Source organism: Podarcis liolepis (assembly GCF_965112155.1).
Source record: "Podarcis liolepis genome assembly, chromosome: 3".
Taxonomy (NCBI): domain Eukaryota; kingdom Metazoa; phylum Chordata; class Lepidosauria; order Squamata; family Lacertidae; genus Podarcis; species Podarcis liolepis.
Genome location: NC_139557.1, coordinates 40,799,370 through 40,813,738, shown reverse-complemented (window position 1 = coordinate 40,813,738; position 14,369 = coordinate 40,799,370). Strand labels below are relative to the sequence as shown.

General features: G+C 38.4%; 1 protein-coding gene across 3 annotated transcripts in view; it reads right to left on the bottom strand.

The window, feature by feature from the left end:
- Positions 1–14,369, bottom strand: part of SENP6 (SUMO specific peptidase 6) — a 71,295-nt gene that overhangs the window by 29,912 nt on the left and 27,014 nt on the right. For all 3 annotated transcript variants that reach the window (XM_083497354.1, XM_083497353.1, XM_083497352.1), the window contains 4 exons: positions 6,766–6,859; positions 4,456–4,519; positions 3,690–3,829; positions 3,152–3,253 (listed from right to left, as the gene is read on the bottom strand). In XM_083497354.1, coding sequence (XP_083353480.1) covers positions 3,152–3,253; positions 3,690–3,829; positions 4,456–4,519; positions 6,766–6,859 — 400 coding nt within the window. The remainder of the gene's footprint in view (positions 1–3,151; positions 3,254–3,689; positions 3,830–4,455; positions 4,520–6,765; positions 6,860–14,369) is intronic.

Sequence of the window (14,369 nt, the reverse complement as noted above, 5' to 3'; positions counted from 1 at the left end):
TAGGCCATATGGTGTCATGCACCAGATCACATTCAAGCAACTGTCTCTAAACTTCCTATTCAGGTCTCACATGAATCTGCCTTCTTCCAGGTCTAAATAATTCCTTAGTGTTATTAAAAAGTGGGGAAAAGAAAGAGAAAGGGGGACAACCAATCTATTGTGTTTATATAATATGAAGAAAGCATGTAAATGAATGTCCATGGAGGGCAGCAAGGCCCACATGTTCACATGGTTGGGTTTGTAGAAAAGTTTGGTAAAAATAGGTTTAAATAATTAAGGTTTAAATAATTAGGCACAATGGAGTAGGCCCATTTGAGCCTCAACATCCCCATCTTATTACCAGGCTTTACCATCTTTATTTTGTTTAGTTCCCATCTTGTCTCATCTTTTCAGCCCCTGCTTTCTACACCTGCATCCTTTTTCAAAGACTTGCACCGTACTCTGTCAGTTTCCTTTTCCTTACCCTCTACATACCTTGTTTCTAAGCCAGGTATTTAGCATTTTAAAAATCTGAACAAAGTAACACTTCTATTCCAAAATGTCTGGCAAGGATGTATTCACATTTGACAAAGTTGCTGTTTTAAATTTTTTTATCCCTTTGCCTCTTCATAAAAAACTTTTAAAAACCTTTCTAAATATGGCATTCGAGCTGCATATGTAACCAAACCTCAAGTCACAAAAGCAATATATGATGCAAATTTGGGGATTCCGTCTTAATTTCAAGAGAAGATAAGTTTTGTTAATCTTACTGAAATTCCTATCAGGAATATATCATTTGGAAAAGAAAAGTTTCACTCTGCATGTTTCACTCTGCTTTTCTGTGGGTTGAATCCAGGCTTGGTCATGCCTAGAATAGATCTATTTAAACCAATGTAATTTAAGTTAGTCATAACTAACAAGTCATAGATTTCAGCGAGTCTATTCTAAGCATGACCAAGTTAGACTCCTATCCTAAGTAAAGAACAAGCCATGGGAAAACATATATTGAATGCTTTGATGGTAAGCACTATGCATATGGCAAATAAGTCGTGGACATATCCCAAGTTGCTTGGGAGAACTTGTTATAGTACACAGGTGAAACTAAGTAACTGGTGGACTATCGTTGCCTAAGAAGTTTGGGGATCTTACACCATTCAACTGTATTTTGGTAGGATACAGTAACAATTTCCCCTCAGTATACGAACAGAATACTGTGGTGCAAATGACAGTGTTGTCCCCTCACCACCTGCTACCCATGGCTCACTTTGGGGAAATCTGTTAAGATAGAGAGTAGTTACTTAAATTTTAAATATTTACAAACTTAATGTCTGACTGCATCATTTACATGGCATAAGCATGGAATTGTGGCAGGGGTGGGGGTACATGAGGGCTGTTAACTTTATTTTAGTTTCTAAAAATATATATAAGAAGAGGGGGGAATATTCTATTACTTCATCTCCATCCTCCACATAAAGTTTGGGAGCTTCTGTCTCACCAAAAAACCTCATCTAGGGAAGCAAAAATCAAAACTATTTCCCTCAAAGTCCAAACCTCGATTCCTTAAGAAATGCACTACTAAAACCCATGGTGAAGTAGGAAGATTGCACAATCAACCATACTTTAACTAAGAAACATTTTTATTTTATTTATCAAATTTCCATGCCACTGCTGCCTGCCCCGCTCCCCCCACCCCACCCCAGATCTGAGGTTCACAGGGTGGTATACAGATCAGACTTTAGATTAAGGCTCAAGTGTGGTTAACAAGTTCAGGACCTGGCATATTATAAAACAATGTCCAAATTTGTGATTCAATCAGGGTAAGGAAAGGTATAGATGAAAAGCCTACACCACAGACATAGTAGGCAGACTGTGCTCGGTGGACCTACAGTGCTCAAAATATCTCTTCTTCTGGGTTGTTGAATGAGTCTAAATACTGTAAGCTGGTGAACACTCAAAGCTTCAACAACAGAGAGTTCCATGTATGAGTTGACCCATAAATAATACAAGTAGGACAGAAGTAAGTAAAAGATGACAGACATGTGTCTTTATTCCCCAGTAAAGCTTCATTGTGGCTGCCTTAGAAGTACAACTCACTGGGCGCCATGCAGTTATACTACGTACCACTTACTTGGTCTAGAAAAAAACCCCTAATTCGCTTACTCTATCTTAGCCCCTAGCCAGATAAGGAACAAAATATTCTAGAACCTCTTAGACTGGTTGCAATACATACAATTTAAAGTCTCAGATAATCTAAGTGATTTTTGTGCTGTTTCAGCACATGATGAACCCACTATGGCAGCACTACCCTTTTTCAAAGTTTCTACATTTTTGTAAGGTCTGTAATATTTTCTGATAGTTCCTTTTTCCCATCAAGTAGTGTTTCACAAGTCTACACCCAACCTGTTTTTGTTGTGCGCATTTAATGCAAGCCTTTAGCTGTTCGTATACTCTTGGATTTGCATAAGGGAAAAACAAGATGAAGCTCCGGGTTAGAAAACCAGCCAATCTGGAAGGAGGAATCAGCACAATTATACTACCAATGGGGCTTCTCCTGTCCTCAACACTCACTGTGGAAGCACAGGTGGGATATTTGACTAGGAGTGCCTTTCCTCAACTTCAGTTGATATGCCAGCTATAATCTTAGTTAGAGATATCAGGCCCTGCCTGAAAGCCATGCCTTAGGTGAGACTACTGTAATGCAATCAACAAGGGCACCTTTGAAGACTGTTTGGAAGCTTCAACCGGTGAAGAATACTGCTGCCCTGTAAGTGGGAGCAAGATTAACAGAGTATGGCACTGATTCTGTACCAGCTGCACTGGTTACCAGTTTCTGAGCCCAAATCAAAACGCTGGTTTTGGTTTTAAAGCCCTAAATTATTTGGGATAATTATTTGAAGGACCACCTTCACCTATATGAACTTGCCTGGGCACTGAGACCTGCCTCAGAGGCACTACTCATGTGCCCACCTGTTAGGACAATTTGGTTCATTGGCGCTATAGACAAGGCCTTTTCTATGGTGGTTCCAAGTTGTGGAACTCTTTCCCCACAGAGGTGTGCATGGTCCATCCCCCCCAAGACTACTCAGTTCTAAGCAGATATTTAAAGAAAGACCCACAGCGTACAAAGCTGTTTTTTTCATGAGAGAAATTAAGTATGTCCTTTAAGTCTTACCTTTGTGCTGCTGTTTTTACTAAAGATGCTTGTGCATGAGCATGGTGACAGCGTCTAGCTTGTACTACTGTTGCGGAACAAGGAATATTTTGAACATTTTCACTGCAAACAGAAAAAACAGGTAAGAAAAAATGTTAAAATTCACAGCATGGAAAGAATTATAAGTCTGCTTAGAGAAATTCCTCCATTACTTCACTTTCTAAGTGATACCTGAATCAGCACTTCCACTATGCTACCTAATCATAGTTACACTGACACTTTTGATTAGCCAGCTGCAGCAAGAAATGATGAGTTATTTGCAACTAGTGGGTGCAATCCTTCTTCTCCATAGAGCATCATAGTCCATCATAGTCAAGATCCCAGGTCTTAGTCCATAACAACACTTGGATATTACAAATAGAGCATCTAAATCTATTTTCCAAAGGTGCAAATGTAACAAACTTAAGGTCCTTTCACAAGCAGAATTCTCACAATCACTATTTCCCCCAGAAACAAGCCATTTACTTAATAATTTTTAGTATATTAGGAATCACTATACCTCAATTTCTTGCTGCTTCCCAACATGTTGAGTCCAATTGGGGTTACTCTTAAAGCACCAGGTTCAATTTTGCTACGTCTAGCATATGTTCTCATAGAATCACCTCTGGCACCAATAGTTCCTGAGTGAAATCGCAGCACCTGAAACAATTAGCAAAAGCTTAATCTACAAAGCAGCAGCTCTCAGATGGAGACTTTTTACATTTTTATTAAGCTTTCAAATACTAAGATATTCTCAATCCTCCAAACACCTACAGTCAACACAAGAGTCTTTTTGGACCTGGAAGAAGAAAGAACAGGAGATGGGGATGGGGTCATGCACACTCTGCCAACACATTTGGGGGCCAGGAACAGAACTCCCACACAAACATTTGTCACCTGTGATAATAATACAAAAGAAACTGGTTGTCAGATGAATTATGTTGCAAACTTTAAATATGAGAGAATGTAGTGATTTACTATTTACTGTGCTGCTTTACAGGAAAACAATCATGATTGTTTATTGTTTTTACACACACATCACAAGAAGCGAAAAGTTCACTTTGCCAAAGCTCCAAAGCTTCAAGGCCATATAGTAAGTTGCTGATAAACGTTTAAGAAAGCATGTGTGTGCTCTTTTTTTAGCGGCATACACACTGCATGAGTTTGTAGCAGTCACCTCCTCATATTAGAACTTCTTTTTTTTAAAGTGACATACTGAAATCTTTCACTCAACGTGAAATATAAAATATGCATTTTCATGTACATTATATTTGATAAATACTCACTTTTTTCCCACCAGTGGGACTGCAGCTTCCATCACTCTCATCCACAGTCAGCAGACTGGCTTCACTTAACAGGCAAAGAACAGGAAACAAAATATGTATATTGTAATTCAATAATAGCAAACAGGGTTTCAACAACTACTGCAAAAAGGTCTAAGTAATGTTTTCTCAATCTGTTAAACAATCACGTGGTTTACACTTTCCTGTAAAATATTTTGGTGCTAGTTTGCCTCAAAATAAAGTGTATACAAAAGACAGGGGGAAATACAATGTCAGTAATAGCATTACAAACCTGGTAATATGTAGAATTACTTTAGCAGATGGCTTCACAGTACCACTTTTGTATGGATTTTATGGACATTGTTCTAAGTAAACACGGAATTTGAGATCTAGACCTGAAACTAATTTTGTAACCAGAACATTTGCTTGTAAAGAGGTAGTACAATTTAGCAGTAAATCTAAATATGATTCTCATCAATAAATGTGTAGCTGTTAACAATTTGTGTGTAGATCAAAGTATTTCACACTGAAGGTTGTGCTTCTGTTTTTGGAATATACAGTAAATCTTCTTGGCACCATACTAGGTACCTAGAAAAAATAGTATTCCTCCCAGAGTTAGTACATCCATTGCATTTACAAGGGAAGAATATAATTAATACAAGTGGAAACTGCAGAAAAATGCATCCTTGTATCCCAGTAAGAGTGCTCCTGTCCAGGATTCTGCCATTCCACTCTCTACCGCTTTTATTTTATCTGACACTCAACCTTCCATGGCTACAGCATGCTTAGTTTTTAGCGGACTTTTTTGGGGGGGCGCAAAAACATGCTGATCTCATCCTACTAAGTCAGTTCTTGCATTCTTGGGGAAAGGTTCCATCGTTATCTCAACAGAAACTGGGTTTCAACATCCAGTTGATACAACCACTTGGGCCTAGAACATCCACTGTTCCTAAACTTTGATACTAAACAAATCTCTGCATCTATGCTATGATTTAGGTTCCTTTCTTTTCTAAATAATTGCAGTAATAAAAGGATGGTAGAAATGAAGCACTAGAACCTGGGCAAGAGCAAACACAAACATAAGAAGTCTGCGAGAAAGTTACTGAAAATAAAAACACAAAATACTTTTTGTTAAATAGCAGCACAGTGCACAAATAAGTACTATTATTCTGGAACTGAAGCACCCAAAATGAGTACCAACTGTGGTATATTAGAAGGGGATATCACGACTGCTTCAAACATGACTTTTTTTTAAAAAAGGAATAATCCTAATATAAGAAAAATGTGTACGCAATCACTTGAGATGTACAACATATGTTACCATATGCACACATCAGGAAGTCATTGTGTACATTGGCCTATACACACAAATGCCAAACTTCATAAGTATAAATGTCTTCCTATTTACAGGATTATCTCTCTGAGGAAAGTGTCATATGGTATAGAACACACCTGACTTTGAGATTTGTGAGAGAAAAAGAATCGCCTATCCTTTGCGAGGGATACAGCTATCTGTTGTTATGTTTCACTTGTCACTTTTTCACCCTGGTATTGTATTAGTATTTTTAAACGTTCATGAGACCAAATCGAATTATATTGTTAACATAAATAATTAGCTTGCTTACCAGTAGTTGTTCCATAACTCTTCTCCACCAGTCTATTAAGCAAGGAGGCTGAATGTCAGTCTACCACTCATCCCCAATCAGTAAAATTCAAAAAATGATATACTCCCATAAATATATAGTGTTGTAGGAGATACGTGAATGGAAGAATTTGTTGTCTATAAACTTTCCAAGTCAGGATTTTTGTAAGACTCAAAACTAAGAAATTTGCAAGACAGTAGTCTTCAGTTTAGGTAAATAGGACAGGGTAGGGTGGAAAGCCATCTCAAGAGACACATAACAGCATGCATGTAATGAAGTTTCTATATGACCTTCAAGTGTTTTTATTCTAAATTAAGTGCCAAAAAAAACCTGAATTCTTTTGCTATTTAAAACATTTCAAAAGTTCCTGACTCGGTTGTTTTAACCTGAGCTAGGTAGGCTCCATAACTGCACTAATTCCCTGAGATTCTAGTTATTAAAAATAAAAAAATAAGACACCTACTACTTGCTTCTGGAATAATCCGTAACATCGTTAGGCAATAACTAGCCTGAGAAAAACCTTACATGAATGTGACCCTCTTGTGGGTATGAATTAGTGACACTATAACACTTCCACTTTAGAGAATTAGAAATGAAGGGGTGCTCAGTTTTCTAATTACTGTAACGTTCCACATTTTACTTTTTGGAGCCTAGATTAAGGTATCCTTACTCTTTTTCTGCATCTCCTTCACTTTCGTCTGAACAATTAAAGCCCCAGGTATTTTTGAAACCTCCATCTCGCTTGGACTGTGATGTATCCAAAGCTGAAACAAAAATAAGTTAAAATCAGTTCACGTTCCAAGCAACACATACTAAGAAAGGAAAAATTACAGCTAACAATTCCACTATTTAGCTGACAGATCACAAGACAATACTTTAAACACTATTTTACTTTTCTATTTATCAGCCTTGGAACATTTGAAACAACCACTTAAGGAGGGTGCAGAACAGGGCTAGGGAGGTGCAAAATCTGGGGAAGTCTTGAGGGCTAAATAGAGAAGCTTGGAGGGTCCCATGTCACCCCAGGGCCTGAGGTCCTTCATTCTTGATGTAAACCAAAGTCGGGAACATAATGTTGATGATAGAAATAATGTTTAGTTACATTCTGAATTCTGTTACTGTCATGAGAGGATTTTTAAAAAGCAAGTTATGTTTAACAGTATTATTTCAATAAAAACCTTAAGGTTTATTTTGGTGAACAGTGGAATGTTTTATTGTAGCAGATTTAATGACAAAATAACTGCTAGAACTTAATGGGTCTACAAGGCTGATCCACATCTGCTTCCAAATGATAATCACAGAACTCACAGCACTGCACAGAATGCTTGAAAACTCTAATGTGGTATTTACAGACTTCTTTGTGGAGGGGATATCATTTTTTTCTTAAAAACTGGGGTGGTACAACTGCCAAGACTACACTGCTAAACAATGGAGGTTCCAAAAGGTACTGGGATTTTTCCATTTCAGTGTCACCAACAATGCTCTCTATCTCTACTACAGTGGTACCTCTGGTTATGAACTTAATTCGTTCCAGAAGTCCGTTCTTAACCTGAAACCGTTCTGAACCTGAGGTACCACTTTAGCTAATGGGTGCCGCCGTGCCACCACCGTGAGATTTCTGTTCTCATGCTGAGGTAAAGTTCTTAACCCAAGGTACTACTTCCAGGTTAGCGGAGTCTGTAACCTGAAGTGTTTGTAACCCCAAGGTACCATTGTATGTATTTTGCTAAATTGTTTGTCTGCTTGTTTTCTATGTGTTCAGATGCCTCTTGAGATACTGTTGCCAAACTCAGTATAAGGTTGAACTCAGGATAAGGTGGCCTTTATCCCCATTTGGATGCTGGCCACCATTTTGAATCAAAATGGTTGACCAAAACATCACTTTGGTGTGACTTTGTCTGTTTGTGAGCATAGGTTTGATTGCCTCTCAAAATATTCTCACCAAATTCAACATGAAGATTCTCGAGATGGGGATAGAAGTCTCTGTCAGGCACCATTTTGAATCAAAATGGTGGACAAAAATGTGACTTTGGTGTAATTTCACACAGTTTGGGGCAAAATGGGTCCAAACTCACAAATTATACTATCCATTTAAAAATCACAATATATTTTTGGTTTCTAAAAATTTATGGGCAGCACTGGGCACTGCACACTAGTTGGGACTATATGCGGCATCCAGAAAACCTTCCAAAAGAATATTCACTCTACATATTTCTATCTGCAATGCCGCTGTCTTTTACAATATCAGGGTTAATTAATATATCTTATAATTCTTGCAATTTACCAAAAAAGCAGTGTTTCAAGTACATTACAGTGCTATTTCAGATTTTGAAATTAAATTCATATGACTCACTGCAGATAAAATTCATTCTCATGCCCAATTAGATTCATTCATGAAATATTCTTAAAAATCTATACAACAGCAAAATCCAACATTTCCTCAAACATGTCTTTTTCCTGGGGACTCATACGAATCAAAGAGTCTCCAAGTATTTTGTACAATTTGTACTTTTAGCTTAATAAAGTTGCTCACTGCAACCATGGCAAATTAGGCTGCATACATATGATAATTTTACAAGATTCTGAAGCACTCTTGCATAGCTATTATTACCCATAATATACATAATCATTTTTCTATCCTGCTGTGGTCTCTGATCAACCAGGTTTTCAGGTTTTTGTAGCACTTTAAACAGTATCTGAAAGGGGAAAAACTGGCTCCCAACAACTACTGCAACAGATGCACATACAGCTGTCGCTTAATAGTTAAAAGAAATGTTTAGTAGGCAAAATACATATACATATCCACTTATGATTCCATTTCAAGAGAAAAATAATAACAAAAGGATACCTCCTTTCACAGTGTCAAATCACATTGTTTCAATAACATTTTCTTAGTTTTAATAATCAGTCCCCTTCTTCAGTACTTTATTTTATCCTTAGGAGGGAACATTATTAGAATAGTAACTGGTTTCCATCTGGGCTATTCACTTTCACCACTAAACTGACTTGACTGAGACTTTTCAATCCACATTAGTGCATACATATATCAAAATGACAACTGCTGCTTCAGGACTACTGCCATGGTAATAGTAATGGAGAGGAAGCTCTCACTGTTCTATATAATAGCTGAATGTACACCACCTTAGCATGCATACCACCTTAGTAATGCAGAGAGAGAAAATGCCACTGTTTTAGAATATGAATTAGCATCATGTTCCTCAATTACTGCTGAGAACTAAATGTACTCTGTATTGCATTGCACTTATGAAGGTAAATCATCTGATGATCATTATTTGAATTAAATGTGAGGATTCAGAATGCTTAGCTACTCAGGAAATAAAGTACTGTAATTCACATTCCAGCTTCTATGAAGAAACAGTCAGTCAGTATTGAGTCAGTCTGGCTGTGATTTAAACTGAATACAGGAGCAAGCACAGATCAGTGTAGAGGTATGTGATAAACAAAAACTAAAACACAGAAAGCTCAGAGGAAAGATGGTTTCAGGAAAAAAGAGAAGCATGAAGGAAAGTGGCTGTATTCCCTCAAGGGTAATCTGTTGGCTGTACAGGTGTTATGTGGGGTCAGGTCCAAAAGTGAGCAGTTTGTAGCGCTGCAGAATTGCATTGTTCCTGTTCTGAAACACTACTATGGATAGGCAAATATGTCAATTTCAATCGGTTTCTCATTTTTACCATCTTAAACTCAGCTCTCCAGATCAGATCCAGATTTTTCTGGAAAAAGAGCCTCATGAAAATTTAACAGCATTTTAATGTGTGTTTTTCCTAATACAATGGTACCTTGGTTTATGAACTTAATCCATTCTTATACCAAGGCGCACTTTCCCTAATGAGGCCTCCCACCGTTGGTGCCCTTCCACTGTTTGGATTCCGTTCTCAGACCGAGGTAAAGTTTTCAAACCAGGACACTATTTCCGGTTTTGAGGAGTTTGTAAACCGAATTGTTCTTAAACCGGACTGTTCTTAAACGGAGGTACCACTGTACATATACATATGTACCGGTATACATATTTTGTATGCAATTTTGGCTAATGTACACATTCTTGAAGCATTTCCCCTAATTTGATGCATCATGTTATTTTAACTAATATAGGCATTTATATGAACACTTTACCGCCCTAATATATAAATTTTGGTACATATTGCTTGGCTGGCGAACTGCACTGCCAAATTCAGAGAAGTGCACATTTCAAATGATGGCTGTGTTTTTGTTTGCTTATTATTTCAGAAAGTGCAAATTCATCTTCAAATATAAGCTGATTCAAATCCCTCCCATCCGTAGACACCTTTCCCAAGCATACACTTTATGCGGAAGAGGAAGTGGTTCTCAGAGAGGTGGTTCATTGAGCAACAATGGGTACACAGCATCCCAGTGGGCACATGATATATGATGCAAGGCCACAGGCTACCCACCACTGGGTGAGAGAATCAGAAGGGAGGCAAAAACGGGAGCTCTGAAAAAACTTCACAAAGCATAAAAACAGCAGGTGGCTAGAAGAAATTTGAACTAGGTAGCCAGTGGCTCAAAATAAAAAGACCTAATAAACTGCAGGAAGTAGAAACATGAGATTAAATGATGAGCCAATGCAGAAACACAGGACAGAAGGGGGGAGGTGCTCTTCCAGGTATGCTGGCCCTGAGTATACAGTACTAGAATACACAGTATCCTAAAGCAGAAGATTTCACTACTGAGAAGAGAGACTTTGCAGGAAACTGCTTAGATTGGAGGGGGAGGTCGCTCTGTCATATTTAACTCCTAGTCATGCTTCAGTACATCATCTTATGTAAATTGGTAGCTGGCTTCCACCTTGTTCTCTAACTGCTAATATCCTTATTACTAAACAACACAGAGGGTGGAGAGAACACTGTCAGGTGTGTTTTTTCTTAGCTACCCTGCTCCACAGTGAGCCCATTTCATTTCTTTGCCATACAGTGTCCTAGCTGGGATAAAAAATCTGCAGGAGCGGCAAAACTGAAACCAGAGCAAGTGCTAACGGAATCCTTTTATTCACTTAAGTCTGAAATGAATATATCTAAGGGGAAAATACTAGAAATTGTTCACCTCCTTGGAAGTCTGTCTATAAACAGTTTTTAGTCCAAAATGTATTAATACTGCTGTACAACAAACTGCAGAGAATGCTAATAAAGCCATGGTTTTCAAAGTGGGAGGCAGTTTTCCAAAATGTGAAATGGTTGCTAGGGAAGACATTACCAAGCACAGAGAATAAAAAAGTGGGGGGTGGGGGATGTGAAACACACACTGCATTTTCTTTTAGATATAAGATCCACTCATCCTACCAACAAAAATCTTTCCTTTTACATATTATGAAGTATGATCTCATCCATCATTAAGTTTGTTACCTACGGCAGACTAGCTTTTCAAAATGTAGTCATGCCCTGTGTTTACCCACAGTGAGCACTCTCTCCAGGCGCTAAAGAGGAAAGCACATGTCCACTTACCTAGCTCAGAAAATATGTTTCAGATATTGTTAGGTTAGTGGCAAAGGCAGGGGAATAAGGGGGAAATAGTTCCTTCACCTGAACTGCCCTCAGAATAGAAATTATTCATGACTAGTGACACTGTCAGAAGTACAAGGCCATCCAAAGTCAGGAGAATAAGACTACCAATGATTACTAGTCATGATAGCACTGTACTATCTCTAGTATCAGAGGCAGCATGCTTCTGAACACACTGATGGGGATCATGAGCGGAGGAGGACTATGTTCTAGTTGTGGCCTTGCCATAGGAATTTGGTTGGCCACTGCAGAGAATAGGGTGTGGGCCTAGCAGAGCCTTCGGTCAAATCCAGGCAGCCTTTTTAAAGCTTATATAGAGGAGTACTGGGCATCTTCCCCTGCCCCAAAACCACAAACCAAATGTAGCCTTTTAGTTTTCCTGATAAGAATGAAGAAGAAGAGAAGAGGAGTTTGGATTTGATATCCCGCTTTATCACTACCCGAAGGAGTCTCAAAGCGGCTAACATTCTCCTTTCCCTTCCTCCCCCACAACAAACACTGTGAGGTGAATGGGGCTGAGAGACTTCAGAGAAGTGTGACTAGCCCAAGGTCACCCAGCAGCTGCATGTGGAGGAGCGGAGATGCGAACCCAGTTCCCCAGATTACGAATCTACCGCTCTTAACCACTACACCACACTGGCTCACGTTTCTGAGAAGAAGTAAAAGGGATGCTTTCAGAGATCACGAGAGTGGGCTCCTAAACTAGCTCCCTGCTCCTGGTGATGCTGACTACAAAGAAGCGAACCTGCTTCAATCTACATAGCCCCATCCTATGTTTCGTTTCTTGGGCATACTAAAGTACCAAAGAACATTTGGAACTTGGTTTTATAAATTGATTACATGTAGGGTTTCCCAGAATCCTGTGCCCCATGATCAAAAGTTCCTTACAGACTCAGAAGTGCAGTGATGCTTTAAAGCTACTGAATTTTTGAAATCAACAGAAGTCATTAAAGAATGCAAACATTAATAAATAAACAGGAGAAGCTCAGTAAAGTAAAAGATAGGAAATTGCTACAGAAATGGTTTCATTCTCACTAGAAGTCATTGCTTGCTTGCTGTGGGAATTATATAGAAATACATTTACTCTATTTAGTTATTCTATACAAAAAAAAAATTATGACAAAATCCTGATGCCCCAAATCTTCATTTTTGTTCATTCCTATTGGAAATGAACACCATTCATTGGAAACAATAGCAAGAGATTAAACATGCCTAACGTTCTTGACACTGGATGGACCAGCCACTTTGATAGGGACCATCGCACATCATAGTCAAAGTTTGTTCATGCAACTATGTTCCCATAACATGTTTGTGTGCGCTGTTCAATTAAGTCTAAAATGTATTCATAGCCTGAAAAACTGTGCAAGTTGAGACCTATGCCATCTCCTAAAACTATATAGATGTAGAAGCTTAAAATACTGTTAATCGGGCTTAAGAATACCAACATGCCCTTTCTTGTGAAAGAAAACACTAACTACCAGACCAAGCACTTCCTTCATTTGCAACTCCTGCTGTGGCCACCTGACATAGTCAAATTTTAGTAGCAAGGGACAGACCTTGCTTTTCTATTTTGTGTTTATTTAAGGTAATTATTTTATGCTTTGATTTTGTTTACCTACCTTCAGCACACGACTGAAAATAATCACTATTTCATTTAACTGGAACTGAATGAAATATAGTGTATAAATGCAATACCTAGAAGCCTGTCATACCCCATATATATGAGATTACTAATAAAATAAATTTGTAATCTAAATAGTAATCACCTATCATACATTTCAGACTATTGTTTTTGTTGTCATAGTTCTTAACCACCATCACCAATAAGAGCACATCTGCAACAGCTGGCTTTCTCTGCATATGTTCTATGCTGGCATACTCTGAACTGTTCTTGGCACTCAGTATCCTTGTTACTGACCCAGTCAAGACTTTAAAAATATTAGTCCAATAAACCTTTCTCAAAGAACTGCAAGTCATGGCTTGATTCTGGTTAGCAAGCCAGAATTATAGTCATCACTTCAACCTCTATTTCCTGATTTAGATGTAAGGGGATAAGTGTGGTTTAACAAACCCCAGAAAGTTTTGGGTTAAGGAATGACCAGAGGGAGGAAAGACTCCTGCCACAACACTCAGTCTTAGCCTGATAAGATGGACCATAGTGATCAGATGGAGAACATTACATCTAAACAGGGACAACATATGTCCGCTTTCAGATTTTCATGTGGAAAGGAAATATCTCACTGAGGAGAAAATCACTGCCCCCACAATATTCCTCACAACACCTACCAAGACTCTGCAATACAATGCCCCCATAAGAATACGGCCTGGAATAGCAAACTGGATTACTTTTTTGAGAATCACAACAACACCCTCATCATCTTGCCAATTTAAGCAGCAGGCTGGTGTGACCAAGCAAACCAATTTGCGGAGACTACAGATGCTGGCTAAAAGAGGTTTAAGCTTGATTCACAGTTGCAAGAGTGCAAGCGTGACCTATTAAATGAGATTGCAAATGTGTAAACAGCAGTACTGCAACTTACTGTGGCAGGGTAGCAGAAACTAGTCAGTTTCTTTGTCCTGATAATAAATCAGCTTCTGCAGATATTGGCAATATTAACTGTAAGCAGCCTTCATTCACTTGGAACACACAACTCTTAACAGGCAGCAGTAGACTCAATTCACACATGCAACCATTCTTGTGAGTGGCAACGTGAATAAAGGCTCCTATGCATGTAAAACT